The sequence below is a fragment of the Hipposideros armiger genome, unplaced genomic scaffold, assembly GCF_001890085.2.
Source record: "Hipposideros armiger isolate ML-2016 unplaced genomic scaffold, ASM189008v1 scaffold_27, whole genome shotgun sequence".
Lineage (NCBI taxonomy): Eukaryota > Metazoa > Chordata > Mammalia > Chiroptera > Hipposideridae > Hipposideros > Hipposideros armiger.
Window position 1 is genome coordinate 1,724,757 of NW_017731377.1, and position 27,989 is coordinate 1,752,745.

A 27,989-nucleotide genomic window follows, 5' to 3' on the forward strand; every position below is an offset into this window, starting at 1 on the left:
TTAAGAGTAACAGTTCTAGAGGGATGAGGCAACAAGAATAATGGGAATATTCCTGTATAGATACAGTTCAACGTAGAAATCCCATACCTATAAAGCATGGGGTCCTTCAATCCCATATCTCCTGGCAAATACCATCTTAAACTTTCTGTCTCTATAGATTTACCTACAGACAAGTTTCTGGACAGTTCATATGTTGTATGAACCTAATGTTTTCAAGGTTCATCCATATTGTAGCCTGTATGGCCGCTTCATTCGTTTTAGTATGAGTGGTATTCCATTGTATGGACAAACCACATTTTATCTACTCATTAGTTGATGGACATTTGGATTATTTCCACTTTTTCGCTGTTGTGCATAATGATGATATGACCATTGGTGTTCAAGTTTTTGTGTAGACAAATTCTCTTGGAATATACCTAGGAATGGAATTGTGGGTCATGTTATAATTCCATGTTTAACATATTGAGGAACTTTCAAACTTTTTTGTTTTACAAATGCCCCACAAATGTATAACATGAGGGATCCAATTGTTTCACATCTTCACCAACATGTGTTATTATTCATCTTTTAAGTCATAGCTATCCTAGTGGTTGTGAAGTGGTATCTTATAATTTTGGTTTGTATTTCCTGAATGACTTACCGTCTTTAGCATCTTTTCATGTGCTTTTTGGCCATTTGTATATCTACTCAGAAAAATATCTAGTGATATCCTTTGCCCATTTTAAAATTGTTTTTGTCTTTTATTTTGAATTGTAATAGTTCTTTACATATTCTAGAGAGTTCCCTTGTAGATATAGGATTTGCAGATATTTTTACATTCTTGTTAGTGACCTTTGAAGCCCAAGATTTTAATTTTGATGAAACTCGTTTTTGTTGTTGTTGCTTTTGGTGTCAGTAGCTAAGAATCCATTGTCTAATTCAAGGTCACACAGATTTACATTTATGTTTTGTTCTGAGAGTTTTATAATTTTAGCTCTCATATTTAGGTCTCTGATCCATTTTGATTTAATTTTTGTATATGATATGAGGTAGGAGTCCAGTATCATTTTTTTTTTTTTTTTTGCTGTGGAATCTGGTTTCAGCACCATTTGTTGAATAGACTGTTTTTTCCCTATTGAATTTTGTCATTCTTGTCAAAAATTAATTGACCATAAATGTTGGGGTTTATTTCTTAGCTCTCAATTCAATTCCATTGATCTATATTTTATCCTTATACCAGTACCATACAGTCTTGATTATGTAGTTTGACCGTAAGTTTTGAAATCAGGAAGTGTGAATCCTCCAACTTTGTTCTTCTTTTTAAAGATTGTTTTGGCTATTCCGGGTCCATTACATTTCCATAAGAGATTTAGGATCACTATCAATTTCTGCAAAACAGCCAGCGGAATTTTAATAGGAACTCCGTTGATTCTGTAGATCAATTTGGGGAGTATTGTCATTTTAAATCTTAGACCTTCCAATCCATGAATATGAGATTTTTTTCTGTTTTCTTAGGTATTCTTCGATTTCTTTCAACAATGTTTTATAATTTTCATTGTACAAAAGTACAATGAAAAGAACACTACTTTTGTTAGATTTATTCTTAGATATTTTGTTCTTTTTGATGCTATTGTAATAAATGGAGTTGCTTTCTGGATTTCAGTTTTGGATTGTTCCTTCTTAGTGGATAGAAATACAATTTATTGATTATGTCTGTTGCTCTTGTATCCTGCAGTCTTGCTGAACACATTTATTAGTTCTAATCATTTTCTGTGTGCACGTGCTTATGTGGATTTCTTCAGATTTTCTACATATAAGATCATGCCATCTGCAAACAGAGGTAGTTTTACTTCTTCCTTTCCAATATGGATGCCTTTTTTATTTATCTTGCCTTATTGACCTGGCTAGAACCTCCAGTACTGTGTTGAATAGAAGTAGCTAGAGCAAACATCCTTGTGTTCTTTCTGATCTTAGTGGCAAACCATCTGTGTTTAACCACTAAGTATGATGTCAGCTGTGGGATTTTCATAGATGTCCTCTATCAAGGTAAGGAAGTTTGCCTCTATTTCTAGTTTGTTGAGTGTTATATATCATGAAATGATGTTGGATTTTGTCAAATGTTTTTTCTGTGTCTCTTAAAACAATTTCATGAGGTTTTGTCATTTATTAATATGGTATATTACATTGATTTTCATATGTTGAATAAACCTTGCTTTCTTGAGATAAATTCCACTTGGTCATGGTGTATGATTCAGTTTGCTAGTATTTTGTTGAGGATTTTTACATCTATATTCATAAGGAATATTGATCTGTAGTGTTTTTTTTCTTGTAATATCTTTGTCTGGTTTTAGTATCATGGTAATACTGGCCTCATAGAGTGAGCTGGGAAGTATTTCCTTCTTTTCTGAAAGAGTTTGTGAAGGATCGGGGTGTGTGTGTGTGTGTGTGTGTGTGTGTGTGTGTGTGTGTGTGTGAATTATTTTTGAAACACTTGGTAGAATTTACCAGTGAAGTTGTCTGACTTTTCTTTGTGGAAAGATTTTTGATTAATTCAGTATCATTACTTGCTATAGATCTATTCAGATTTTCTGTTTCATCTTGAATTAGGTTCAGTAGGTTTTTCTAAGAATCTGTCCATTTCATCTTGGTTATATAATTTGTTGGCATACAATTGTTCATAGAATTCCCTTATAATATTTTTTATTTCTGTAAGGTTAGTAGTAATGTCTTCTCATTCCTGATTTTAGTAATTTGAGTCATCTCTCATTTTGCTTTGTCAAAGTATGTAAAAGTTTCTCAATTTTATTGATTGATTTGTAGAACCAATTTATTTCATTGATTTTTTTTCCTCTGTTATGTTCCTATTTTCTGTTTCATTTATTTCTCCTCTATATTATGTCCTTACTTCTACTTAACTTAGATTTAGTTTTCTCTTTCTTTTTCTAATTTTTAAGGTGGAAGTCTAGATTATTGATTTGAGGTCATTTTTCTTTTTTTTAATACAGGCATTTACAACAATAAATTTCCCTCTAAGCACTTCCTTAGCTTCATTTCATACATTTTTGTCTGTTGTATGTGTGTGTTTTTTAATGATCTTGAAGTGTTTTCTGTTTCCCTCATGATTTCTTTTCTGATACATTGGTTAGAGCTACATTGTTTAATTTCCACATATTTGTGAATTTCTCAATTTTTTTCTGTTATTGATTTCTAATTTTATTTCACTGAGTTTGGAGAACATACTTTATATGATTTAAAAATTATTGAGACTTGTTTTATGGCCTAACTTTTGTTCTTCCTTGGAGAAATTTCCACATACACTTGAGGAGAATATGTGTTCTGCTATTGTTGAGTAGAATGTTCTACAGATGTTTGTTATTCTACATGGTTTATATTGCTGTTCAAGCCTTCTGTTTTGTTGTTGATCGTCTGTGTCTTGTATCTATTATTGAAAGTGGAGTATTGAAGTCTCCAACGATTACTGTTGAATTGTCTTCTTCCCTTCACTTCTGACAGTTTTTGCCTCATGTTTTTGTGGGCTTTGTTTTTTGGTGCATATATATTTTTAATTATGTCTTCCTCATGAATTAATCATTTTATCATTATAAAATGTCCTTTTGTCTCATAACAAAGTTTTTCTTTAAATCTGTTTTGTGTAGTAAAGTCACTTGTATTTTTATTGGGCTACCATACACATGGTAAATTTTTTTCCAATCTTTTACTTTCAACCAATTTGTGTCTTTGAATCTAAAATATATCTCTTGTAAACAGCTTACATTTGAATTGAGCTTTTTTATCCATTCTGCCTACCATTCTTATTGGAGTGCTTAATCTGTTTAAATTTAATGTAATTATGATGAGATAGGGTTTACATCTGCCATTTTGTGATTTGTTTTCTGTCTTTTGTCTGTTTTGTTCCCCTATTATTTGATTACGTCCTTTTGTGTTTAATAGATAGTTCTAGCATACCAGATAAATCCTTGTCATTTCTTTTGCTGTATTTTTTTAGTTATTGTCTTAGTGTTCACCCATGGGATTACCATTAACATCTTCATTTTAACAGTCTTCCTTTGGATTAACACAAACATAACTTCAATAGCATAGAAAAACTTTGCTCCTTCATAGCTTAGTCCCTTCCCCCCTTTTTGTGCCATTATTGTTATATAAATTATGTGCTTACACATTGTGTGTCCATCAACTTAGATTTATAATTATTGCATTATCTAGTTTTCTTTTAAATCAAATAGGGAAATAAAAGGAATTATAAGAAAAAATACATTTATACTATCTTTTATATTTACCTATGTAGTTACTTTTACTGGCACTGTTTATTTCTTCATGTGTATTTAAATTACTATTTAGTGTCCTTTCATTTCAGCCAAAAGAACTCTTTTTCTTGTAGGGCAGGTCTGCTGGTAGCAGATGCTCCTTGGTTTTGTGCATCTTGCAGTGTCTTAATGTCTCCATTTTGGAAGGATAGTTTTGTTGGATATAGAGTTCTTTGACACTCTCCCCACCTCCAGCACTTTGAATATATCATCCTACTGCCTTCTGACTTAATGGTTTCTGATGAGAAAATCAGCTGTTAATCTTATAAGCATTCCTTGTACATAATGAATACTTGTCTCTTGCTACTTTCAGATTTTCTCTTTGTCTTTAGTTTTCAACCATTATAATGTTTCTAGGTGTGGATCTCTCTCAGTTTACCCTAATTGAAGATTATGGAGCTTCTTGGGTGCATAGATTAATATTTTTCAATAAATTAGGAAATTGGCCATTATTTTTCAAATATGTTTTCTTCACTTTTTTCTTTTCCTCGTGGATGTATATTGTATGTATATTAGTATACATCATGGTGTCCCACAGGGTTTTGAGGCTTTACTCTATTTTCTTCATTCTCTTTTCTTTCTGTTTCTCGTAATAAATCTTTTGATTGACCTGTCTTCAAGTTTACTGATTATTTCTTCTGCCAATTTACATCTGATGTTGAGCCTTTTTAGTGAATTTTTTATTTCAACTTGTACTTTTCAACTGCAGAATTTGATTCTTTTAATAATTCCTGTCCTTTTTTGTATTCTGTTTGGTGAGGCACTTTTCTCATACTTTTCTTTAGTTTTTTAGACATGTTTTCTTTAGTTCTTTGAATAATTTAAAATAGCTGATTTAAATCTTTGTCTAGTAAGTCCAACATCCGGGTTTCTTCAATGACACTTCTTACTGATTGCTTCTCTTACTATGTACGTATCATACTTTCTTATTTCTTTGCATAGTTCATAAGTTTTGTTTTGTTTTTTTAAACTGGACAATTTTAATAGTATAATGTGGAAACTGGAAATCAGATTCCTCCCTACCGTTGACTTTGTTGTTGTTGCTGTTTATTGTTGTTACTTTTTGTTTGTTTAGTGACTTTCCTGAACTAATTCTGTAAAGTCAGTATTCTTTGTGGTGTGTGGCTACTGAATTCTCTTCCTTGTTAGCTTAGTGGTCAGCCAATTATTAGTGAATTCCTTAAATATCTGGAACCAATAAATTTCCCAGCTTTGCTGGGAGGCTCCATATGTGTATTGGGGCATGTCTTTAATGCCTAGACAGGCAGTTTATAATTGTGCCTTAGCCTTCACTTTCTCTTTGCACCATGTCTCAAGGTCTGCCAGAGGTGAGAGCTTCAGGCTTCACAGTTCTTTATTGTGCATGTACGTTGTGCTGGTCATACATATAGATGTAGGCATGTGCACAACCCTACGCATTGGCCTTGCCTTCTAGATTCTCAGAAATATGTCAAAGCTTTTCAAAGACCTTCATAGATTAATCTCATTTCTCAGCTTTTAAAACATTTTGGTCTGTTCCTTGTTTGCCCTAACTATTATCATCACCTCAGGCACCTGCAATATTAAATGATTGCCACTGATTGTTTTTCAATAAACCACCTCCCTTCCTTTTCTCCTCCCAGGGAAAAGACTGTTCACACTGAATGAGGTCTGAGTCAGGTCAAATGAGGACAGGCCTTGCAAATGAGAGTTTCCAGGGAAACCCCAGACAAGTCAAATAATGACAGTTCTCTTAGAATGATGTTTTGGGAACTCCAAACCTGTTATACCCCTTCCAATGGCTATGAGGCCACACCTGGTTTTCACTGTGATTGCAGAAATAATCTTGTTCAAGTCTACTATGATGCTGGGATGATGGGAGTGGATGTGGGTCAAGTTCAAAATGTCATAAAGCTATTCTTACTAAAATTCAGCATTTTTAAAAGAAATTAGCACTCTTTAGACTGTTGCAGGCCTTTGGTTAATTTCCAGAGTGCCGAAAAAATTGATTCTGACCATGTTTGCCAGTGCTTTTATGGTAGAGCAGCTATTGCCCTCAATGCTTTTATGGAGGAATGGGTTTTCAGAAGTCCATAATCTATTCACGCTGACATTAAATTTCCTCACTGACTTAAATTTAATAGATTTTGAAGGTATGTCTAACCCGCAGAAAAATTCCCCTCTAGCATCATCCTCCAAGTATAAACATGGAAAATAAATAGAAGCATACAAGGACTGAGGAATATAGAACCAATAAACCTGTACAGTCATGTGCTACTTAACAACAGGGATACGTTCTGAGAAATGCATCATTAGGTGATTTTTGTCATTGTGTGAACATCATAGAATGTACTTACACAAATCTAGGTGGTATAGCCTTCTACACACCTATGCTATATGGTATACCACAGTCATAACAGGCAGTCTGTCATTGGCTGAAATGTCATGATGTGGCACATAACTATACTGATCAAAACTGCTTGGTGAAGAAATCTTACCTATCCAAAATTAAATTTAAAATATAGAATCTAGGCATTAACTAGGAAGGGGACAAGAGGGACCTTTTAGGGAGCATGAAAATAATGTATATCTTTATTTGAGTAGTAGTCACATGTGTGTATACATATGCCAAAGCCCATTAAACTCTACACTTAAAGAGTAGTACACTTCACTATATGTTAAAATATGCCTCCATTGAAAACAAAAATACTGAGCTTAGGAATGAGAAAACTGGGAAACTATGATAAATCTTGAATTCATTTAAATTTAGAACTGTGAGTAAACAACTATGGGAATTACGAATTCAGAACAGAATGTAAATGTTGACCATGCAAAAATATCTTGCAAATAATTAAGATTTGGGTGTGAAGGCTGGGAAGGGAGATGGGGAAAGGATAGTCTGTGTATATGTATTAGTTGTCTATTGCTACATAAAAATTTACATCAGACCTTAGCAACTTGAAACCTAAATCTTTATTATCTCACTCAGTTTCTATGGGTCAGGAATCCAGGAGGAGCTTAGGCAGGGCCAAGTCATTGTGATTCAGGGTGTCTCAGATGGTTGCAGTCATTGGGAGCCTTAACTAAGGCTAGAGAATTCTCTTCCAAGATGGCTGACTTGCATAGCTGTTAGGATGCCTCAGTTCTTTGCCACATGGATTTTTCCATAGGTCTGGTTGAGTTGTCTCACAACATGGCAGCTAGCTTCCCTCAGACCCAACTATCTCAGAGAGATAGCAAGACAGAAGTTGTAATGCTTTTCATGACCTAGCCTCAGAAGTCACAGACTGTCATTTCTGCCATATTCTCTTGGTTGCACAGACCAACCCTGAAGCAGTGTTGGAAGGGGATACACAAAGGTAGGAAGATCAAGAGGATTATTAGGGGTCATCTTGGAGGCTGGCTACCACAGTCTGCTAATTTCTTCAGTTTTTTTTTAGCCAGGAGCCATTAAATACTGCCCCTAAGTTAGAAAATAATACTTTCAACTTCCTAATGTTTTTGTATAATTCTTTTTCCTTGCTGTAGTATACTCTTTTAATAACTTCATTTCCCCTATGGAAGCATTTACTAAACTTGAGTAGATCTTTCATTTTTAACTCTTGTTTATTTTAAATTTTTTTGAGTTAAAAATCAGATCAAACTAAATTTAATATTTTTACATTTTAGAGTTCTGTCTATATTATGATCTCATCTTAGTAATTATTTCTGCCTATTCTATGTCTTCATGTGCTTGAAGCGATCTTATAATGAGTGTAGTTATTTCTAAGTGGTAAAAATTTGGATAGGTTTTTTCATTAGCTTCCCTCTGAATTTTTCTACTTTTCTCTGAATTGCTTAGAATTTTATTTGTAATGAGCATGTATTATGTTTAAAAAGAGAAAGTCAGACTTTCTAAATAAGTTATATAATATTCAGTTATGTGATAATGTAGGGAACATTCTTTTCATAGAGTATAAAATTGGGTTCAACCTTTGGAGAACAGTCTGGTAGTGCCTATCACAAACTTTAATGCTGCTCATACAGTATGAATTAAAAATTCCATTCCTGTGAATCGACCCTAAAATATTTATTCATATGCACAGAGATATGCATAGAGTGCTCAGTGCATCATTATTTATAATAGTAAAACATTAGCAACAACTGAAATGTCTAATAATAAGTAAATATTTAATGGATTATGATACATTTGTTGTCTAGAATACCATGTAGCCATTAGAATGATGAAGATTCATAATATACTACATGAGAAAATTCCAAGACATTATAAGAGAAATGTATGTTACTTATTATATTTAGAATAACTCCAAATTGTGTTTAAAAAAAATAAAAAAACAACTAGATGCAGGTGTGTGTGTGTGTGTGTGTGTGTGTGTACACATACATACACATGTTTATGTATTAAATCCATAGGAAAGAGTCTGGAAGGATTCACACCAAATAAACAAGATTACCTCTAAGATTAGGAATAAGAAAAGGGTTGGAGAAGGACTTTTTTTTTCTGTGCATGTTTGTGAATTATTTTTATGGAGATAGCATGCATGTACTTTAACTCAAAATTTTTGAGATGTAACGCTGGTTGCACTGTGAAAGGTGAATTGTAGAGATGACTGCAGTTCTCAAGTAGAAAACGGCTTGAAGAAGTACGTTTCACTTTTTCAACTGTGAAATGATCTTCCAGTTAAAGAGGATCTGATCATGAGAATTTTGTACTCTGTGGATCTCAGATGGCTTTTTCTTTTCATCAGATTTCAGTTGTCCAAGCAAAAGAGGCTGAGATTCCAAACTGCAGGAATGAGGATTGGAGAGAACATGAAGAGAATTTAGTAAGAGAAAGTTTGGATTTAGTAAGCATGTGAGGTTTGGGGGAAAGAGTAGAGTGGAAGATAAACTTGAGATGGGGGACAGGGAGAAGAGAAAATTAAAAGGAAGAGGAGAATGAATTGTATTTACTATATTAAAGACGCATGGGAAATTCTCATGAAGCTATCTAGCAGATGGTTTGAAAGAACAGGCTGGCTCTCTGGCATTTAGATGATGTTAAATCATGATTGTGGATAGCTGGGATAACCAGAGGAAGAGTGTATAAGAGTGAGAGAAGATGCTTAAAGATGGACCCTTGGGGTCACTGACACGTAAGGAGCTAGCAAAGCAGTCTCTGAAGCTGACTCAAAGTTGCGTTGGAGAGTTGTAATCCAGCACTCTAAGGATGAAGATGATGACAGTGGTCAGTAGTGTGACACTCCACAGGAAGTGGAAGAAAGGGGAAGCATTTAAATTTGTACTATTAGAAATGTGGACAAGAATGGGTTGTGGTGGAGAGCCCTCTAGTGGAAGGGAGCACAACATTTGAGGAACTGGAAGAAGCCTGATGGGGCCGAAGCTCAGAAAAGAATATGGATGAGGCTGGCAATAAGTCAGACAGAAAAAGTCGAGAACCACATGATTCCACTCATATGTGGGCTATAAAACTGAAAGTAATAAAAGACACAAGACAAACAAAAACTCATAGACACAGACAACAGTTTAGTGGTTACCAGAGGGTGAGGGGGGTGGGGTGGTAGAAGAGGGTAAAGGGGGTCAAATATATGATGATGGAAGGAGAACTGACTCTGGATGGTGAACACATAGTGATATATAGATGATGTACAACAGAATTGTACACCTGAAACCTATGTAATTTTACTAACTGGTGTCACCCCAATAAATAATAACAATTAATTTTTTAAAAAGGCTTTTTTTTTGCCCTTTGAATACAGTGTGATCACTTTCTTATTGGCAAGAAAGTAATCAGGGGTTAGTTTTTAGTCTTTTCTGTATTAAAGGTTATATGTAAAATTTTTTTTTCTTATGCCCTGTGAAAGGTAAAGAAAAAGTTTTGAGAAGCTAAAACTTGTAGCGAATGACATTTTTACCAGCAGTGGGAAGTAAGAGGGGAGTTAGGGAAATTTTCTCCCAAGGAGAAGCACCCAGACTGACAGTAAAGCCAGGCTGTGGGGCCTTCTGACACCAAGCTCTACTGAGGTTCCAAAGGCATGGAGCAGCCACAGAAGGATGGGCGGAAGAGCCTCACCAGTCAGCAAGCTGCGAGCTGAGAAAAATCACAGGAAAACGTGTTATTGTACATGTTTAATTTCTATAGTGCTTTTTCAGGAAAAACCTGCTTTATTACTTCGTTTTCTATATTTGTTATATGAAAACAGATTGAATTTACAGGAAAGAAGTTCTTTGTTTATTTCTTGCTCGTACAAGAGACTAGACGGGAGGATATTCTTTATTACCTTCCCTACCTTTTTTATTAAGTTAATAATTATACATAGAGAAAATGGTGGAGAAACATATATTAATAGTTAACATGGTTTACCTCAGAGTGGAGTTGCCAGGGGAATGCCGAAATTAACTTCTTTTTGCACTTCTTTGTTGTTTAACTTAATGGCATTGTTTATAAAACAACCAATAAACTATATAGTATAGGTTAAAAATAAAATACATTAATACATATTTGTATAACAATTAAGAAGACAATATAGAGGTATAGGAAGTCTACACTCTACCCTCTTTGGCTATATATAAGCTTTAATTACTCTACAAAACAAAAAAGTAAATTATATGTTTATAAAACTATATATTTTTTCATTTATGTCATTGGTATCTTTCCACATTGATACATATCCATTTATTTTTTCAACACTATATAGAATTTTAAAAACTTTTTTGGGGAAACTTTAATTGAAATACAGGGAAAATTTTCCAACTTAAAGGCTTTTAAAAAGTGAAGACACACTTATAACCACCATCCAGATCTTGAACACTGCTGGTCCTTACAGAAGCTGCCTCCCAGGATAGAACCTCCTCCCCCACAGCCACGAGTAACCACTTTTCTGATTGCCATCCATACAGTTAATTTGTCTGTTTTATAACTTTATATAAATTAAATCATACAGCTGTGTGTGGCTTTTTTATGTGTGTTTCTGACTTTTTTTGGCCCACCTTATTTTTGTGAGATTTATCCCTGTGGTTGCATATAGCAGTCATTTATTTTTTTTCTATTTGGTATAGTAGTCTATAGCAGAATACATAAATATCACAATTTATATATTCTGTTGATGGGTATTTGAGTTGTTTCAACTTGGGTACTATTATGGATAGTGCTCCTATAAGACTTCTTGTACATGTCTTTTGAACACATGTTTATTGAACATGCACAGTTCTGTGCTATATACTGAAGAAAGAAACTGCTAGACCATATAGTATGCATATGTTCAGCTTTAATAGAGACCGCCCAGTTTCCCCAAATGGCTATGACATTTTACCCTTCCGTCAGCAGTATGAGAGTTCTATATACTCCGTGCCCTTGCCATGGCTTTTTGTTTGGTTGGATTTTGTTTTCTGTTCTTGTTTTTTTTTTTTTAAAGATTTTGTTGCGGAATTGGGGGAGGAGAACAGACACGTTGCTGTCCTTTTGTTCTTCAGTCTAGTTGTGGAGGACGTCGCTTCACTGGCCCATGTTGGTATTGTGATCATTGCACTCCTCCCGGGTGAGGCAGATTGGTCAGTGGCCACTGGACGGCCACCCATGGCGGCTGCCGGCCTCTCACGGTGGCTTACTGCAGCCCCACTGCAGCCTTCGCCATCACCGGTGACTCACAGCAGCCCAGCTCCAGGTCGAGCTGTTGTTCACCATCTTAGCTGTGGAGGGCGCAGCATCACTGGCCCAAATGGGGGATCCAAACCGGGGCTCTGCTGCTCAGAGCTGGCATCCCAAGTCAACTCTTCACCAACGCGCCACTCGGCCGGCCCTGTTCTTGTTTGTTTTTGATGGCTATTTTAGAACATTAATTTTTAAAAAGTCTGCCCAGTTTTTATTATGCAAATGTACCATAATTTAATCTTTTGATGGGCTTTGCCCTCTTCCCCCACTGCAGCCCAGCCAGAGCCTGCGCATCTCTGATTCCCTAGTGGGCTCTGGTTTGTTCTGTATGTGATCTAACTGTGTGAGGGAGATTTAATGCTGAAAGTAAAAGAACTGACACAGTCTTTTTTTTTTTCTTAAAAGATTTCCCTCAAATTCCCATTGTTTTTGAGTAGTATGGTACCAATATGAAGAATCCATTTAAAATTGTTTTATTTTGTTGACATGAAAATCAATTTTGATTTCATGGTGATAAGTGGTTATTTTCACTCTTGTTTAAAAGTAGTGTAAAAAAATAGTTTAATGCCTGAATCTAGACTTTTGGTGAAAGCATTGCTAAACACAGCCAGTTTAATTATCTAGAATAATTTGCATTCTCTTAGAACAAGTATACAGTGCTAGCTGCCAGCACCTGCATCATAGATCTTCAATCCATTGGAAAACTGCTGTGTGAATTACTTGAGAATGTTATTACTTAGGTTTTTAAAAACGATTTGAATTTCACCCTTTGAAAGTGGGGTTTTCAATCAGAATATGTTGCTTTGCAGCCCAACCTTTTTTTCAGCAAAGTTTACCTTCTGCATTTCCTCAAATTTTCTTCTGACGTAGGTTTTTAAAAGTATGAAACGCTAGGGATTTGCTTTTAATGAATGAGTTAAATGTGATCAGCAGACCTCCTGCTTCTTCCCACATTAGGGGATTTGAATACTTCATGATAACCACTCTTCCTGTTGTGCGTTATAGCTTTAAACAGGTGTTGGCACAGGTGGTATTCAGTACTATCCAGTTACCATAAGTAATTCCTTGGGAGAGTTTAGATTCTGTTAACCCACTGTGATAGCTGACTGGTCCTTTGGAAAGTGGCTTATGGGTATATAAGACAGTTTCATCTTTCCTGTTATTCTTTGCTTTGCCAGTTATGTGTTGAATTATTCATTTTGGGATAGCTATAATGACCAGGAGCCTATGATTCTGTAAGTCTATGTGTTAGAAGAACATCTTTACCTCTTAAGTTTCTTAAGAGATCATATTGTAGCATAACTGTAAAGGTCTTCCAGTTCTTAGTTATCTGTACTGATGATATGTAGTAAGTCTGAAATGCCTAAATGAATTCACAAATAAGCCAGAAATCTTATTGACAAGAGCATTTTCAATGACCTCTCCTTTTTTAAAAATTTTTTTTATCGGGGAACAGAGTATTTTTCTAAGACCCATCAGCTCCAAGTCAGGTAGTTGTTTTAATCTAGTTGTGGAGGGTGGATCTCAGTGGCCCATGTGGGGATCGAACCAGCAACCTTGGTGTTATGAACACCACTCTCTAACCAACTGAGCTAACCGGCTGCCCCACTCTCCTTTCTTTTTTATCCATATCAATAATGAGTAGCAAAACTCGCTGGCTTGATTTTTTCCTTCTTCTCAATATCTAGTAAAATTTCTAATATTCCAAACCAAGATTGAGGTACAGGTGATGGTGGTTGAAGCAGCATAAATCGAATCAACATCTGATAAATAACCATTACTTAGGAATCTCTTCACTTAGCTCATATGTTCATGGACCTGGTTTAGAGATCAATTTTAGAGACCGCTTTAAAATCTTGGTTAATGAAATGCTTTGACCTCTAAATAGATCATTTCTGAGTACTAGCCTAGCCAGTGTCAGCCTTTACAAAGAAGCCTAATGTTAAATACTTTGCTCAAGTTGCAGCTGTCTTATAAAGAAGAGAACAAAGAACCCAATAACCTAGAACCAACAGAAATTCCCTTAACTTCCATGTGATTTCAGCACCTGCAACAGCTATTTCTCTTTCTGCGTAGGTATCAGTCAGAGCCGGATCTCTCACTGGCTGTTACAACAGGGATCAGACCTGAGTGAACAGAAGAAAAGAGCATTTTACCGATGGTATCAACTTGAGAAGACAAACCCTGGTAAATACCACTTAACTTTTTTTCATTGCGTGTAAAACGAGACATATGTCATTATAATTACAGTACTTTATTGAATCTGTGTGCTGCCTTGTCCTCACTAAGGTTGTTTCATAGTTTACTGTTGTTTCTTTATGCCGAAGAACATTCATAACTGTAAAACCTAAGCCATAATTATACCAGTTTTTGTTTAGTGTCTAATATTATCTAGTCTTTTTCACTCCTTCCTCTAAGGTGCCTCTTTGTTTCCAGGCTATATGGTATTTCTAACGAAAGTTTGAAAGGTGGGTCATGGTTGTCAGTGGCCAGTTTTCTTTTCCTCAACTGTTGTTCACATAAGATTCCATATCTGGGCGGGGGGGGGGGGGGGGAAGCGGGGGGAAGAGTTGTAAATTTTGTTTTAGTTACTAATATAAATTTATACTTTTATTTAGTTCATGCTATACCATATCCAATGATCTCTGCTAATGATTGTGTGTTTCTAACTCTAATTCCCTGGGTGATAAGTGTGTCTTTGGACGTAAGGGGCACGCGGTCCTGAGGACTTCCGGAACAGCCGAAGTTGGGAAAGCAGAGTGAATCTTAAGGGAAAAATCACAGAAACCTTTGTTTCTGAAGTTGCCAGGAATAGGCGAGTTCCATCACAGGGGACTTTTAACAAGCGATGTATACTGTAAAACCTGAAGTTGTGAAGCGGACTGCCTTAATCTCCACGTAATCCAGATGGTGGCAGTGCGCCTGGTCACGAGCCACGAGCCTACCCTTGTGACTGAGCTGTCTCTGTAACACCACAGCATGAAAGCCTTTCTTACAGACTAAACCACCAGCTGGAATGTTGCATATGGGAGACTCTTCGCTAATAATAGCCCTGGCTCTGAGGTGGAAATAAACAATGCTATAGAGACATATTTTTACATGGATCTATGGTAAGATTTTTTTCCCCTAAAGACACATTCTCAATCTGAAAGGGCCAGGCTTGCCAAAATAGAAGAGACCATATCAGCCTCTCTGCAATGAACTTTTTTTTATCTACGCGCCCCCCTAATTTCTATTTTGAAATGTTTCAGAAGTACAGAAAAGTTGAACTAGCAGCACAGTGAACATCTGTTCACCCTCTTCTTAGTAATTACAGTAATTGTTAACATTTTGCTATATTTGCTTTAGTCCTATAAAATAAATAAATGGATAAATTTAAAAATTTACATATATGTGTATGTATGAGTGTTACACACACACTCGCTCTCTCTAACACTCATCTCCTGAGAAAAAAAGCATAAACACCTACATAACCACAGTCCCTATTATCACATCTAAGAAAATTAATAATAATTCCTTAATATCATCTAATAGCCATTCCATATTCATGTTTCTCTAGTTGCTGTAAGAATGTCTTTTGTAGCTTTTTTAAATTGAATAGTATCTGATTTAGGTTGACAAGTTGGAATTTGTTGTTATGTCTTTTTAGACTCTTAATTTTTAATCACTCATACTTTTTTTTCATGACATAAGCTTTTAAAACCATTTAACATTACAGAATGCCCCATATTCTAGATTTTAAAATTTTCTCTTAGTGTCATTTAACTTATTCCTATATAGCCCTGCATTTCCTGTAAACTGGAAGTTAGGATTAGAGGCTTGATTCTGGTTAAACATTTTTGGCAAGAATACTTCATAGATTATTTAGGAAGGGCATGTACTAATGGCTGCAATTTACTTTGAACTGCATCAAAGTAAAATGGATAGGGCGAGTGATAGATATGTGATAAAGTTAGTACTGTATAATAAAATATTAGACAGTATGAGTACAAATTTTCACCATAAAATTCTTTCATTGTTGCTGTGTTTAAAATTTTTCACAATAACACATTGGGGAGAAATGCTTTGTAGGTAATATTTACCTCATATTGCCACATATCAAGAGGCATAGAATGTCAAGTTGTAGCATTATTTATAACGTTAAAGTAATGACCACCAGGTCTTGTCTTTGCAGTTTATAAATAATCTACAGGGTATCATTTTGCCATTGGATGAATATCCTCTTCAGCCTTTTGCCAATGGTCTTAACATCCATTGATGATGCCCATCATCTGAACCAGTTATTCCATCGGGGATTGCAAAATGGTGATAATCTAATCTAACATTCCTTCAGCATTTATTAGCTGGCTGCTTTTCTGTAGAGAACTTTCATTTTAAGTTATTTTTCTAGATATACAAGCAAACCTCTCAAAATAATGACTTTGTTGCTGCCATTAGTTAAATATTCTAAAGCAGCACAGTTCAGTAGAAATATAATGCAACTGACATGTGCAATTGTAAATTATCTAGTAAAAGCTGAGAAGAAATAGATAAACCTAGTAATTATTTTTTTCAACAAATATGTATTATTACTTCAACATTTAATCAATACTTTTAAAATTATTGACGTTTCCTTCCTTCCTTCCTTTATCTTCCTTTCTTCCTTTCTCTTTGTACTGATTCTTTGAATACAATGTGTATTTTACACTTAAAGCATGTATCATTTCCAGCGAGTCGCATTTCACATGTTCATTAGCCATGTGGGGCTAGTGGCTACCATATAGGACAGCATAGTTTTAAGATTTATCAGTTGAAGCAACACATCAAACTCGGCTCAAAGCAGTATTCCCAAAGACCTCACTTGTCCCATGATTCACAGCAGAACAAATCACACGGAGAGGACAAAAACCTGGCACTTGGTCTGTTTAATAGAGCAGCTTAGGTTGATAGCAAGGGTTCGGCTAGGTAAATAAGGAACTGTGCTTAGGGGTTTTATACGCCTGGTCAAATTCCAGCAATTGGTAACCAGGGGAACATGAGAGGGATTGTTAGGATGTTCCAAAATGTGTATTGCAGAGCAGTGAAGGCTTTGGAGGGCAAACACTAGGCATCTGTGTCAGGCAGTCAGCGTCCTTAAGAGAGGGGATTTTTGTCTCTTGGACTTGGCACTTAACAACAGTGCCTAATATACAATCTAATCACAGTTGGTGGGGCTAAATTCCCACACTGAGATTTCAGGGCTGGGCTCCAGTCCCAAGCAGAGACTAGGATACCAGGAAAATGAATTCACTAGAAACAGGAACAGGGACTAAGGGGCAGCAATCAGGCCACAGCATCATTTTTTTTTTTAAAGATTTTTATTGGGGAATTGGGGGGATGGGAACAGTGCTGGGGAATTGGGGAAGGGGAACAGACAAGTTGCTGTCGTTTTGGTCTTCAGTCTAGTTGTGGAGGACGTTGCTTCACTGGCCCAAGTTGGCACCATCATTGTGCTCTTCCTGGGCGAGGCAGATCAGTCGCCGGCTTCTGGACGGCCGCTCACTGCGGCTGCTGGCTACATACGGTAGCCCATGGCAACCCACTGCCACAGGGGCTGCAGCCTACGCCGTCGCTGGCGACTCACGGCAGCCCAGCTCCAGGTTGAGCTGTTGTTCAGCATCTTAGCTGTGGAGGGCAGTGTCATTGGCCCTCATATGTGGGATCCGAACCGGGGCCCTCTGGCGTCCCAAGCCAGTTCTTAACCATCGTGCCACTCGGCCAGCCCCACAGCAGCATTTTTTGCAACTAATCTGCCTAGCAGAATACTACTACTATCAGAATCCAGTTTTTAGCACTGGGTTGATACTGTGTTCTTTGGAAGCCGTTTTTTAAAGAATTTGTTATTTTATTTTTAGTCTTTATTTCCTATTTCAATTTATCTTGGAATCGGAGCTAGATTCACCCATCATCAGGAAATTGGAGGAACATGGAACTAAGGCATTGAAACAGGAAAACTAGGAAAGGACCAACATCATTCATCCAGCTGTTCCTTAGGAGCTGTTTCCTTTAAGGAGAGAGAGAGTAAATTTCCCTAATGATATGCATTTGCTGTTCGTTGAAGTTGCATTACCAACTGTCGCCAGTTTTTCGATTTTTTATTTGAAAACCAAATCCATACTGGTTCTGAGTTCTTTATAGGCAGGTTTTCTATAGGACATAATTTAAAGTTAGCTGAAGAGAAGAGGATAAGTTCATAATTGTCGGTTGTTTTCATTGCCTCAGCAGTAATTGGATGTTAGCAATTGAAATCTAATTTTTTGAAGTTTTTCTTTGCACTTTAGCATTCATTATAAGAGCTAATATGATAAAGAATTCTTTCTAGATAAATGTAGTTTTATTTTGTTGACTTTAAAATAATCTTTGATATTAGCTAAAGAATTGTATTGTTTCGTCTTATTCCATGGACAGTTTGAAACTACTATTATGTTTGGATAAGATGAACTAAAATTATGTTCACATCTAAGAATAGCATATCCACTGTCTAGTCAATAGTTGCTTACAGTACATCAGAATCTTCTCTGCCGGTCATTGCAGAGATGATTGTAATCCACCTAAATGTCCCTAGTCGAGAACTGGTTAAATAAATAATGGTATATCTATATAGTGGAAAGCTATGGAGGCTATACAGCTGTTTGGTGTTTTTTTTTTAAGTTGGCTTTATATGTGGTAATATCAAATTGGTAAGTGAATAAAGTAAGAAACAAAACAATGAATATAATATATTGCCATTTCTACAGAGGGACTACATACATACATGTATGTATATATACTTATATAAACACAGACCATCTCTGGAAGGCCGTATTAGGAATTGATAAGAACGGCTCTCTGAAGGGGAACCTGAGACACTGTAAACTATATAGCTTTTGTGTCTTTCTAAATTTTGTGCCATGTACTTGTACTATATATTTGAAAAAATACATGTAAAGTGTAATGAAAAGGAGGGAGGAAGAAAGGAAAAAAGGAAGAGAGGGAGGGAGGGAGGGAGGCAAAAAAGAAATTAATCTGCCTTTAACAGATATAAAAACCTGAAGAACCTAGTTCACATAGTCCAGACCTGCTTCTGAGAGGCAATTAGGTAGAAAATAAGACGTTAGTGGTTTTTATTGATAGGTACTTCTTTTGTTCTCTGTCCAGCATAGACAGCTCATCAGAAGAAATGTAAATGGTACTATCCCTTTGCATATATTCTGAGAAAAAATGCAAAATTAAGGAAAATCACAGAATGAAAAAGTACTTTTTCTCCTCTATCTAAATGTAAGCATTTAGAAAACAAACAAAAAAATGTTTGTACATTCTCTATTCCTGAGCTCAGAGCATTTCTCTGTATACCTAGATTGAAGTTCTCTTTTTCATCATCTTTTTCTGGATCCATTTGGATATGGGTTGTTTTTTTTGTTTTGTTTGGTTTTTGTTTTTTGTCTCTCTTTAAGTGGACTCAGCAAGAAAAATATGGGTGGATATTTAGGTTATTTTTACTGCTAATCCAATATGTATAGATATAGCATATTTCTCTGATAAACAGACCCATCATCCGAATTTCCCAGCATAACCCAAAGCCTGCCAAAGCATATGAATAAAATAGGCTGATGGAAACTGATCAAATACATTTTGTCTTGTTTCACATGAAAATATTTACAAGAAAATGCCTATTTTTTAAAAAGAAGTCAGCACTAAATTCAGCATAGTTGACATCAAAAGCCCCTTTATTTAATCAAATTAAGTTGAACAGTCTTTTCTCTTGTCTAATTTAAACATTACTATAACAGACAGGGTGTGCTGAGTTCCTCTTGGCTCATGGCACTGATGCTGCATATATCTAAACTAAACAATTAAATAAGGTTTGCCAGGAGGCTTATGCAGCAAGCACATGAAGTAAATTTGGAGAACAGAAGTGATGCCTCCTGCATCCTTCGCTGTTGCCTTGTCAGACCCTCAGGGAAATCATATGCGTGACATGGGGGAAGATGAAAAATTACTTTTGGAGAAGCTAGTTTCTGTGCACAGAGTAGTAATGACATGCTTATAGTTATTGTTTTATTAGCTGATTGGCAAAGACTCACCCAGAAGGAACCTTGATAAGCAAGAAAATTATCACATAAAAGAAGAGAACATTTATTATCAACATTTTAAACTATCAGCAAATTAGGGAGAGGTTTTTTTTTTCTTCTCTTGGGTTTAGATTTGCTATATAAATGTACAAAAAAATTGTTTTAATGGGAGCCCAGATGTAATGTGGGAAAAAAATTCTGTAAAGAAAATAGGTAACACAATTCCTGTAAGGAAAAAAAAGGGGGGGGGCGGTTACAGAAAACTGAGAACCCCTATAGTATTTTACTTCATAGGGGTTTAAAGTTTTATGTACTTTGTTTCTGCATTCTGGTATCATATTTTTCTCTCAAAGTCAATAATTTTGAACCCATTCTTGGGTTATTCATTGTTCTCTATCCATTTCAACCAAAGCAAGATGAACCAAGGTTTCTTGAACAAATCTGATTATCAGGGTGTTTCCAGAGTGCTTCTTGTACTATTTTTAAATACTGCTACATTGAAAAAGAAAAGGAAGCAGGAAAAAAACCCTCAAAATTAATGTGATAATATAATTTTTCAAATGAAGTATGCTTATAAGTTTGAAATTATTCAGTTTCCACCTTCTGTGCATAAATTGCCTTTACTTCTTTTAACGTAACCAAACCACTACTTATTTTTCTCTCTTTTTTCCCCTCCTTCCCTCTCTCCCTTTTTCCTTTCCTTCCTGACGAACTTTATTTCATCTAAATTTTCTTTTTGTAGAAAATCTGGACAACACAGAATATTATAAAGAAGCAATTATTTTACCAATAAATCTGACACCAAAAGAACCATTATTATCAGCTGGTTTATTTCCTTCAACCTCATGATTAATTTAAGATTCTTTGTATCCTTTGTTTTATTTGTATCTGTTTATCCCTCTTCTTAACTGAAAAAGCATGCCATAAGGATAGATGTCGCCTGCTAGTTGGAATTCACTCACCTTTCCCCATCCTCCACTCCCTGAAGCCCTGAGACTCTCTATTCTTTTCAGAGGCAGGTATTAGATAGAGGACCTACTTACTGTCTTATCCATTCTGTTTCTACCGTGCCTGATCAGCTGATAGCAGCTTGGCTGTTTCGGACCTTTTATCATGGCTGTTGAACAAAATTTATATAGTCCAATTAGATAGATTCCAGAGCCCTTGTTATGCTGTAATTCCTGCTTGCATTCATAAAAGTACCAAAACAAAGACGTTGAAACCCTCCAGCCCCCAAGTTTCTTCTTATGCCTAAAATTTCTTGACCTTGAATTAGGCCCAGATATAATTGCCAATTTATCTTGGCAGAATGGAACTTTCTTTTTTGAACTGTCTAAAGAAGGGTTTCAGTTTAGAGTTTCATAGCATGTAGGCCAGGAATTTTCAGCAGCAAACTCTTCCTGTAAAGGGCCAGATAGTAGCAGGCTATGTAGTCTGTCATAGCTACTTAACTGCCGTTGTAGTGCGAAAAAGAGACATTATGTAAATGAATGAGTGTGGCTCTGTTCCAACAAAACTTTATTTAAAAACTATGGCAACAGGCCATATTCGCCACACGTTTTAAGCCATGAATCTCTAAAGCATTATTTGATGACATACTTGTTCCTTTGAGGAAGAAGTTAAATATTTACATCATACATGACAGGAAATCATGTATCTATTAAGGGTTTATACAGAAATGAAAACTAAAAATACTCTGAATGATACAAAATGTGTTGATCATAAAAGAACAGATTGACAGATTTGACTACATAAAAACTGAGATCACAAAGTATGCCATAAATAAAGATAAAATTCAAATGACAAACTGGAAAAAAAACTAGTTGCAATCTATTGGGTTGTTGGAAAAGTCATGATGCATTTTTGCAATGAAAAACATAGAAAAAAATACGTCATGACTTTTCCGACAACCCAGTATATGACTAGCAATTCAGGTATGATTTCTATACACCAATAAGACAAATAACTCAAAAGAAAAAAAAGGACAAAAGATATAAATTCAAAGAAAAGATATATAATGGTCAGTAAGCAGGAAAAGATGCTTGTTCTTACTAATAGTGAAATCTCTATATTAAAGGGAAATTTTTTGCCTGCTAAATTTACAAATGTGAATAGCCAGTCATACTTACAATTCTCAGCGTAACATGGGGAAATAAACAACTGGAGATGGCTGTGATGTCTTATATTAGTTCTATGTTATTGTGCAACAAATTACCCCATAACTTAGCAGCTGAAAACAAGCATTTGCTATCTCAGGGCTTCTGTCAGTCAGGAATCCAGGAGTGGCTTAGCTAAGGTGGCTCTCGCTCAGTTCTCATGAGCTGTAGCCGAGCTGTCAGCCAGGGCTGCACTCCTTGGGGATGGACAGTGTGCTTCCGAGATCACCCACGTGAGTGTTGGCAAGCCCCAGTTCCTTGCTACCTGTTGGTCAGAGACATCAGGTCCTCTTCACCTGAGCCTCGCCATTGGCTCCTTACAACATGGCAGCTAGTTTTTTCCTGAGCAAGCGATCCAAGAGACAGGCAACCAAGACAGACTCCACAGTATATTCTATAATCTAACACTGGAAGTGACATACCATTACTTCTACCATATGTTATTGGTCACACAGACCAATCGTGGTACAGCTTGGAAAGGGACTGCACAACAGGGCGAGTACCAGAAGGCGGGGACCCTTGGGAACCACCTTGGAGGCTGACTACCACATGGCTGGGTTGGGACTGTATGCCTAGGGCCTTATTGCTCTCTGTCAGCTGGGTCCTGCAGTTCTCCACTGCTGTCTCCTGCAGCTCGAATGTCCAAAATGGCTTTTCACCCTCAAATGTCTGGCATCTGGTTGGGTTTGGCAGGAGCACCTGGGGCCTGGCCGGGCATCTTTTATCCCACATGGCTAGCAAAACAAATCTGAGATTTTAGAGCTGGGCAATTTGAAGAATGGGGATGCCATTTACTCATATGGCAAAGACTGCAGAACAACTGGTTTGGAGAGAAAATCAGGATTTGTTAAAATATTTGGCACCTGTATAAGAGAATGCAGCCATTAAGGGCAATCTACAAACAGATCTATATGTAGTGAAGTAGAAATACTACCCATGGTGTTAATTGCAAAGTACCATAAATAATGATTTTCTGTTATGGAGAAAGAAATATATATTTGTTAATATGTGCATTATTATTATTCCACACAATTCTAACAAGTTCTAACCTGTCTTTCTATGGCTATCTTAAGAGTTTGGATTTTATTCCATAGGCAGAGGGAACTTTTTGAAGGTTTTTGATCAGCGGAGTGATATCATAATTATGCTTTATAAAGAATGAAAGATCAATGGGAGAGCCAGAGACTGAACTCTATGAAAGCATGCCAAGTTATATTTAAATTCTTTGAAATAAGTCAGTGGAAGTCAGAGACAATGTTGCTTTCTTTGTTTCATTCATACCTTCTAGCCTAGAATAAGCTATGTGGAAAGAGTTTGATAAATGGTAAATGAATGAATACATGCATCATCAATATTCCAGGTTGTTAGAGAAGAGGCTGGTCTGAATTAGTAAAATATATCAATTATAAATATTTTTTTCATTTGTTTTATGATGTTCAAGAGGTAACAAAATAATGCAGCATTAACAGGTAGTAGGCCTATGGAAATCTGATTTAGTTAGTAGACTAAAAGCATATAAAATACTGTCTTTGATGCTATATGTGACTTTTTAAAAAACAGTTTACAACAATTAGGGTTATTTTAAATTCACCTCCCACCTGTGTACATACTTCAAGGTCTCCATTTTCTCAATAACAGTAAGTCCTTTGAATGATAATGAAAGTTGCTGAACATAGAAGGAGTATATTCAAAAAGATTAAAACTGTCAAATAGGTACTTCAAGAGAGATTTTTCAGAGAAAGATACCCCAATTAAGTTGTCACTGGGCAAAATATCATATTTCTCTATTCCCTGAAAGAGCTAGATGTTGGGCTTTGTTTTGAAAAATGACACAAAGATAAAAGACAAATGACGAACTGAAAAAAAATGACATTTTAAAAATAATTGATGAGCTTTTGTCTCCAGATTTTTATTTTGCTCAAATAATTTGGTTTAATATAAACATCAAATGTATTGGGCCTACAAATTTCCATGAAGGGGCAAAAGTTTATTGTTGGTTTCATGATGTATTGTCATATGGGCTTTAATAAATTACAAGCAATTTGCTAAAAATGCTTTGTTTATTTCAGGGGCTACATTAAGTATGAGACCGGCCCCCATTCCAATAGAGGACCCAGAATGGAGACAAACGCCTCCCCCAGTTTCTGCCACATCTGGAACCTTCCGACTACGACGAGGGAGTCGATTTACCTGGAGAAAGGAGTGCCTGGCTGTCATGGAAAGGTACATTTCTCCTTTTCCTATGGACTAGTCTCCCAAACTTAGGAAAGAGAGAAACTTTCGATAAAATTTGGACAGTTTTCATTTCAAACAAGTAATTAGGGATCTAGGCTCTATCTCTAAAAGTATTTTGGAATATTATAAAGGCTATATTATTGAAATAAGAGTTAATATCTATCAATATACTTTAATAGTGTCCTCAGTAAAAAAACTTGAGAAGAAATTTTTTTTTTTTTTTTAGTTTAGACCTTTGTATTATATTTTGGAAAAATTCTTTGAGGTCTTATTTACAACAAAAATATTGAATAATTTTATAAGAGGCCACTGAGATTTTTTTTTTTATTAAATTTTTTAAACCTTTCAATTACAGTTGATATACAATATTATATTAGTTTCAGGTGCACAACATAATGATTAAACATTTATATAACTTACAAAGTGATCACTCCAATAAGTCTAGTACCTAACTGACAGCATACACAGTTATTACAATATTATTGACTATATTCCCTATACTTGATATCCCTGTGACTGTTTTTATAACTGGCAATTTGTACTTCTTAATCCCTTCACCTTTTCCACCCATCTTGCCAAACTCCCTGTCATCTGGCAACCATCAGTTTGTTCTCTGAATCTATGAATTTGTTTCTATTTTGTTTGTTAGTTTATTTTGTTTTTTAGATTCTACGTATAAGTGAAATCATATGACATTTCTCTGTCTGACTTATTTCATTTAGCATAATACCCTCTAGGTCCATCCATGTTGTTGCAAATGGCAAGATTCCATTCTTTTTTTTATGGTTGAGTAATATTCCATTGTATATGTGTATTATAGCTTCTTTATCCATTCATCTATCAGTAGACACTTAGGTTGGTTCCATGTCTTGGCTATTATAAATAATGCTGCAATGAACATAGGGGTGCATATATCTTTTCAAATTAGTGTTATGGATTTCTTCTTATAAATACCAAAGATATTTATGGATTTCGTCAGATAAATACAGAAGTAGAATTGCTGGCTCATATGGTAGTACTATTTTTAGTTTTTGGTGTTTTTTTTTTATTTTTTTATTGGGGAATTGGGGGAGGAAACAGTGTTGGGGAATTGGGGAAGGGGAACAGACAAGTTGCTGTCCTTTTGTTCTTCAGCCTGGTTGTGGAGGATGTCGCTTCACTGGCCCATGTTGGTGTTGTGATCATTGTGCTCTTTCCATCTGAGGCAGATGGGTCTCAGGCCACTGGACAGCCGCTCATGCCAGCTGCTGCATTTTTAATTTTTTGAGGCACCTTCATATTATTTTCCATAGAAGTGGCTGCACCAATTTACAATCCCACCAACAGTGCACACGAGTTTCCTTTTCTCCACATACTTGCCATCACTTGTTTGTTGATTTATTGATGATAGGCATTCTGACAGGTGTAAGGTGATATCTCATTGTGGTTTTAATTTGCATTTCTCTGATGATTAGTGATGTTGAGCATCTTTTCATATGTCTATTGGCCATCTATATGTCCTCTTTGGAGAAATGTCTATTTAGGTCCTCTGCCCATTTTGTAATCAGATTTTTTTTTGGTGTTAAGATGTATGAGTTCCATATCTGTTTTGCATATTAACTTCTTATCATATGTATCATTGGCGAATATCTTCTCCCATTTAGTAGGTTGTTTTTCATTTTGTTGCTTTCCTTTGCTGTGCAAAAACTCTTTAGTTTGATGTAGTCCCATTTGTTTGTTTTTTCTTTTGTTTCCCTTGCCCTAGGAGACATATCCAAAAAAAATATTACTAAAAGTGATGTCAGAGAGTTTACTACCTATGTTTTTTCTAGGAGTTTTATGGTTTGGGGGTCTTACATTTAAGTCTTTAATCCATTTTGAGTTTATTCTTGTGTATAGTGTGAAAAAGTGATCCAGTTTCATTCTTTTACATGAATCTGTCAAGTTTTCCCAGCACCATTTATTGAAGAGACTGTCTTTACCCTATTTTATAGTCTTGCCTCCTTTGTCATAGAGTAACTGACAGTATGGGCGTGGGTTTATTTCTGGACTCTCTATTCTGTTTCATTGATCTTTGTGTCTGTTTTCATGCCAGTACCATGCTGTTTTGATAACTATAGCCTTGTAGTATAGTTTGATATGAGGTAACATGATAATAATACCTCCAACCTTGTTCTTCTGTCTCAAGGTGACTTTGGCTATTCAGGGTCTTTTGTGGTTCTGTATATATTTTAAGATTATTTGTTCCAGCTCTGTGGAAAATGCCATTGGTGTTTTGCTAGGCATTACAGAATTGAATCTGTAGATTGCTTTATGTAGTATGGACATTTTAACAATATTAAGTCTTCCTATCCATGAAGACGGAATATTGTTCCATTTATTTGTTTCTTCTTCAGTTTCTTCAGAGTTTTATAATTTTGTGAGTTCAGGGCTTTTACCTCCTTGGTTAAATTTATTCCTAGGTATTTTATTCTTTTTCATGTAATTGTAAATGGGATTGTTTTCTTAATTTCTCTTTCTGATAGTTTGTTTTTGGTGTATAAAACTGCAACCGATTTTTTAATATTAATTTTTATCCTGCTACTTTACCGAATTAATTTATCAATTCTAAGAGTTTTTGGTGAACTCTTTAGGGTTCTCTATATATTGTATCATGTGATCTGCAAATAATGCCAACTTTACTTCTTTCTTTCCAATTTGGTTGCCTTTTATTTATTTTTCTTGTCTGATTCCTGTGCCTAGGACTTCCAATATTATGTTAATTAAAAGTGGTGAAAGTGGGCATCCTTGTCTTATTCCTGATCTTAAAGAAAACAGTTTCAGCTTTTCATTGCTGAATATGATGTTAGTGTAGGTTTTTCACATATGGCCTTTATTATGTTGAGGTATGTCCCCTCTATCCCCACTTGCTAAGAGTATTTATCATAAATGGATATTGGATTTTGTCAGATGCTTTTCCTGCATTTATTGATATGCGCATATGATATTCTTCGTTTTATGTGGTGTATCACATTAATTGATTTATAGATATTGAACCAACCTTGCATCCAGGAATATATCCTACTTGATCATGGTGTATGAACATGTTGCTGAATTCAGTTTGCTAATATTTTGTTGAAGATTTTTGCATCTATGTTCATCAGGGATAGTGACCTTTTTGTTGCTGTTGTTTGTAGCATCTTTGTCTGGTTTTGGTACCAGGGTAATGCTAGGGAGGCCACTGAGATTTAACATTCTTTGATAAGGATTGTGGCCTAAATGAGCTTATTCCCAAGATTAAGTTTGACTTTGATTTGGTAATTAATGCTCTGATTCTAGCCCCAGGATCTGATCCATAGTAGGTACTCAGTACTTTTTAAACTTGAATTTGACCTTGGCTTCAGTTTTCCCATATGCAATGGTATAAATTAATTAAATATGGTTATGAAATGTTCAATGAATAGAATTATTCTTTTAGTCTCCTACCTATAAATAGAGTTTACAGAATTTTATTTTGATGGCAAGTTTTATCTGCGATAAGGTAATAATTTTCTGCCAGAAAATTATTTACTTTATAAAATTACATGTACAAAACAAGAATAAAATAAGCAGATGTAAAAACAATTGAATTTTCATA

At 35.5% G+C, this 27,989-nt stretch overlaps 1 protein-coding gene across 15 annotated transcripts in view; it reads left to right on the forward strand.

Annotated features, from left to right (window-relative positions):
• HMBOX1 (homeobox containing 1) overlaps window positions 1–27,989 on the forward strand; it is a 189,035-nt gene that overhangs the window by 107,324 nt on the left and 53,722 nt on the right. For all 15 annotated transcript variants that reach the window (XR_002123222.1, XM_019636144.1, XM_019636135.1 and 12 more), the window contains 2 exons: window positions 14,011–14,121; window positions 24,229–24,382. Coding sequence is in view for 14 of the 15 variants with exons in the window: in XM_019636144.1 (XP_019491689.1) it covers window positions 14,011–14,121; window positions 24,229–24,382 (265 nt within the window). In the remaining variant the exon portion in view is untranslated. The remainder of the gene's footprint in view (window positions 1–14,010; window positions 14,122–24,228; window positions 24,383–27,989) is intronic.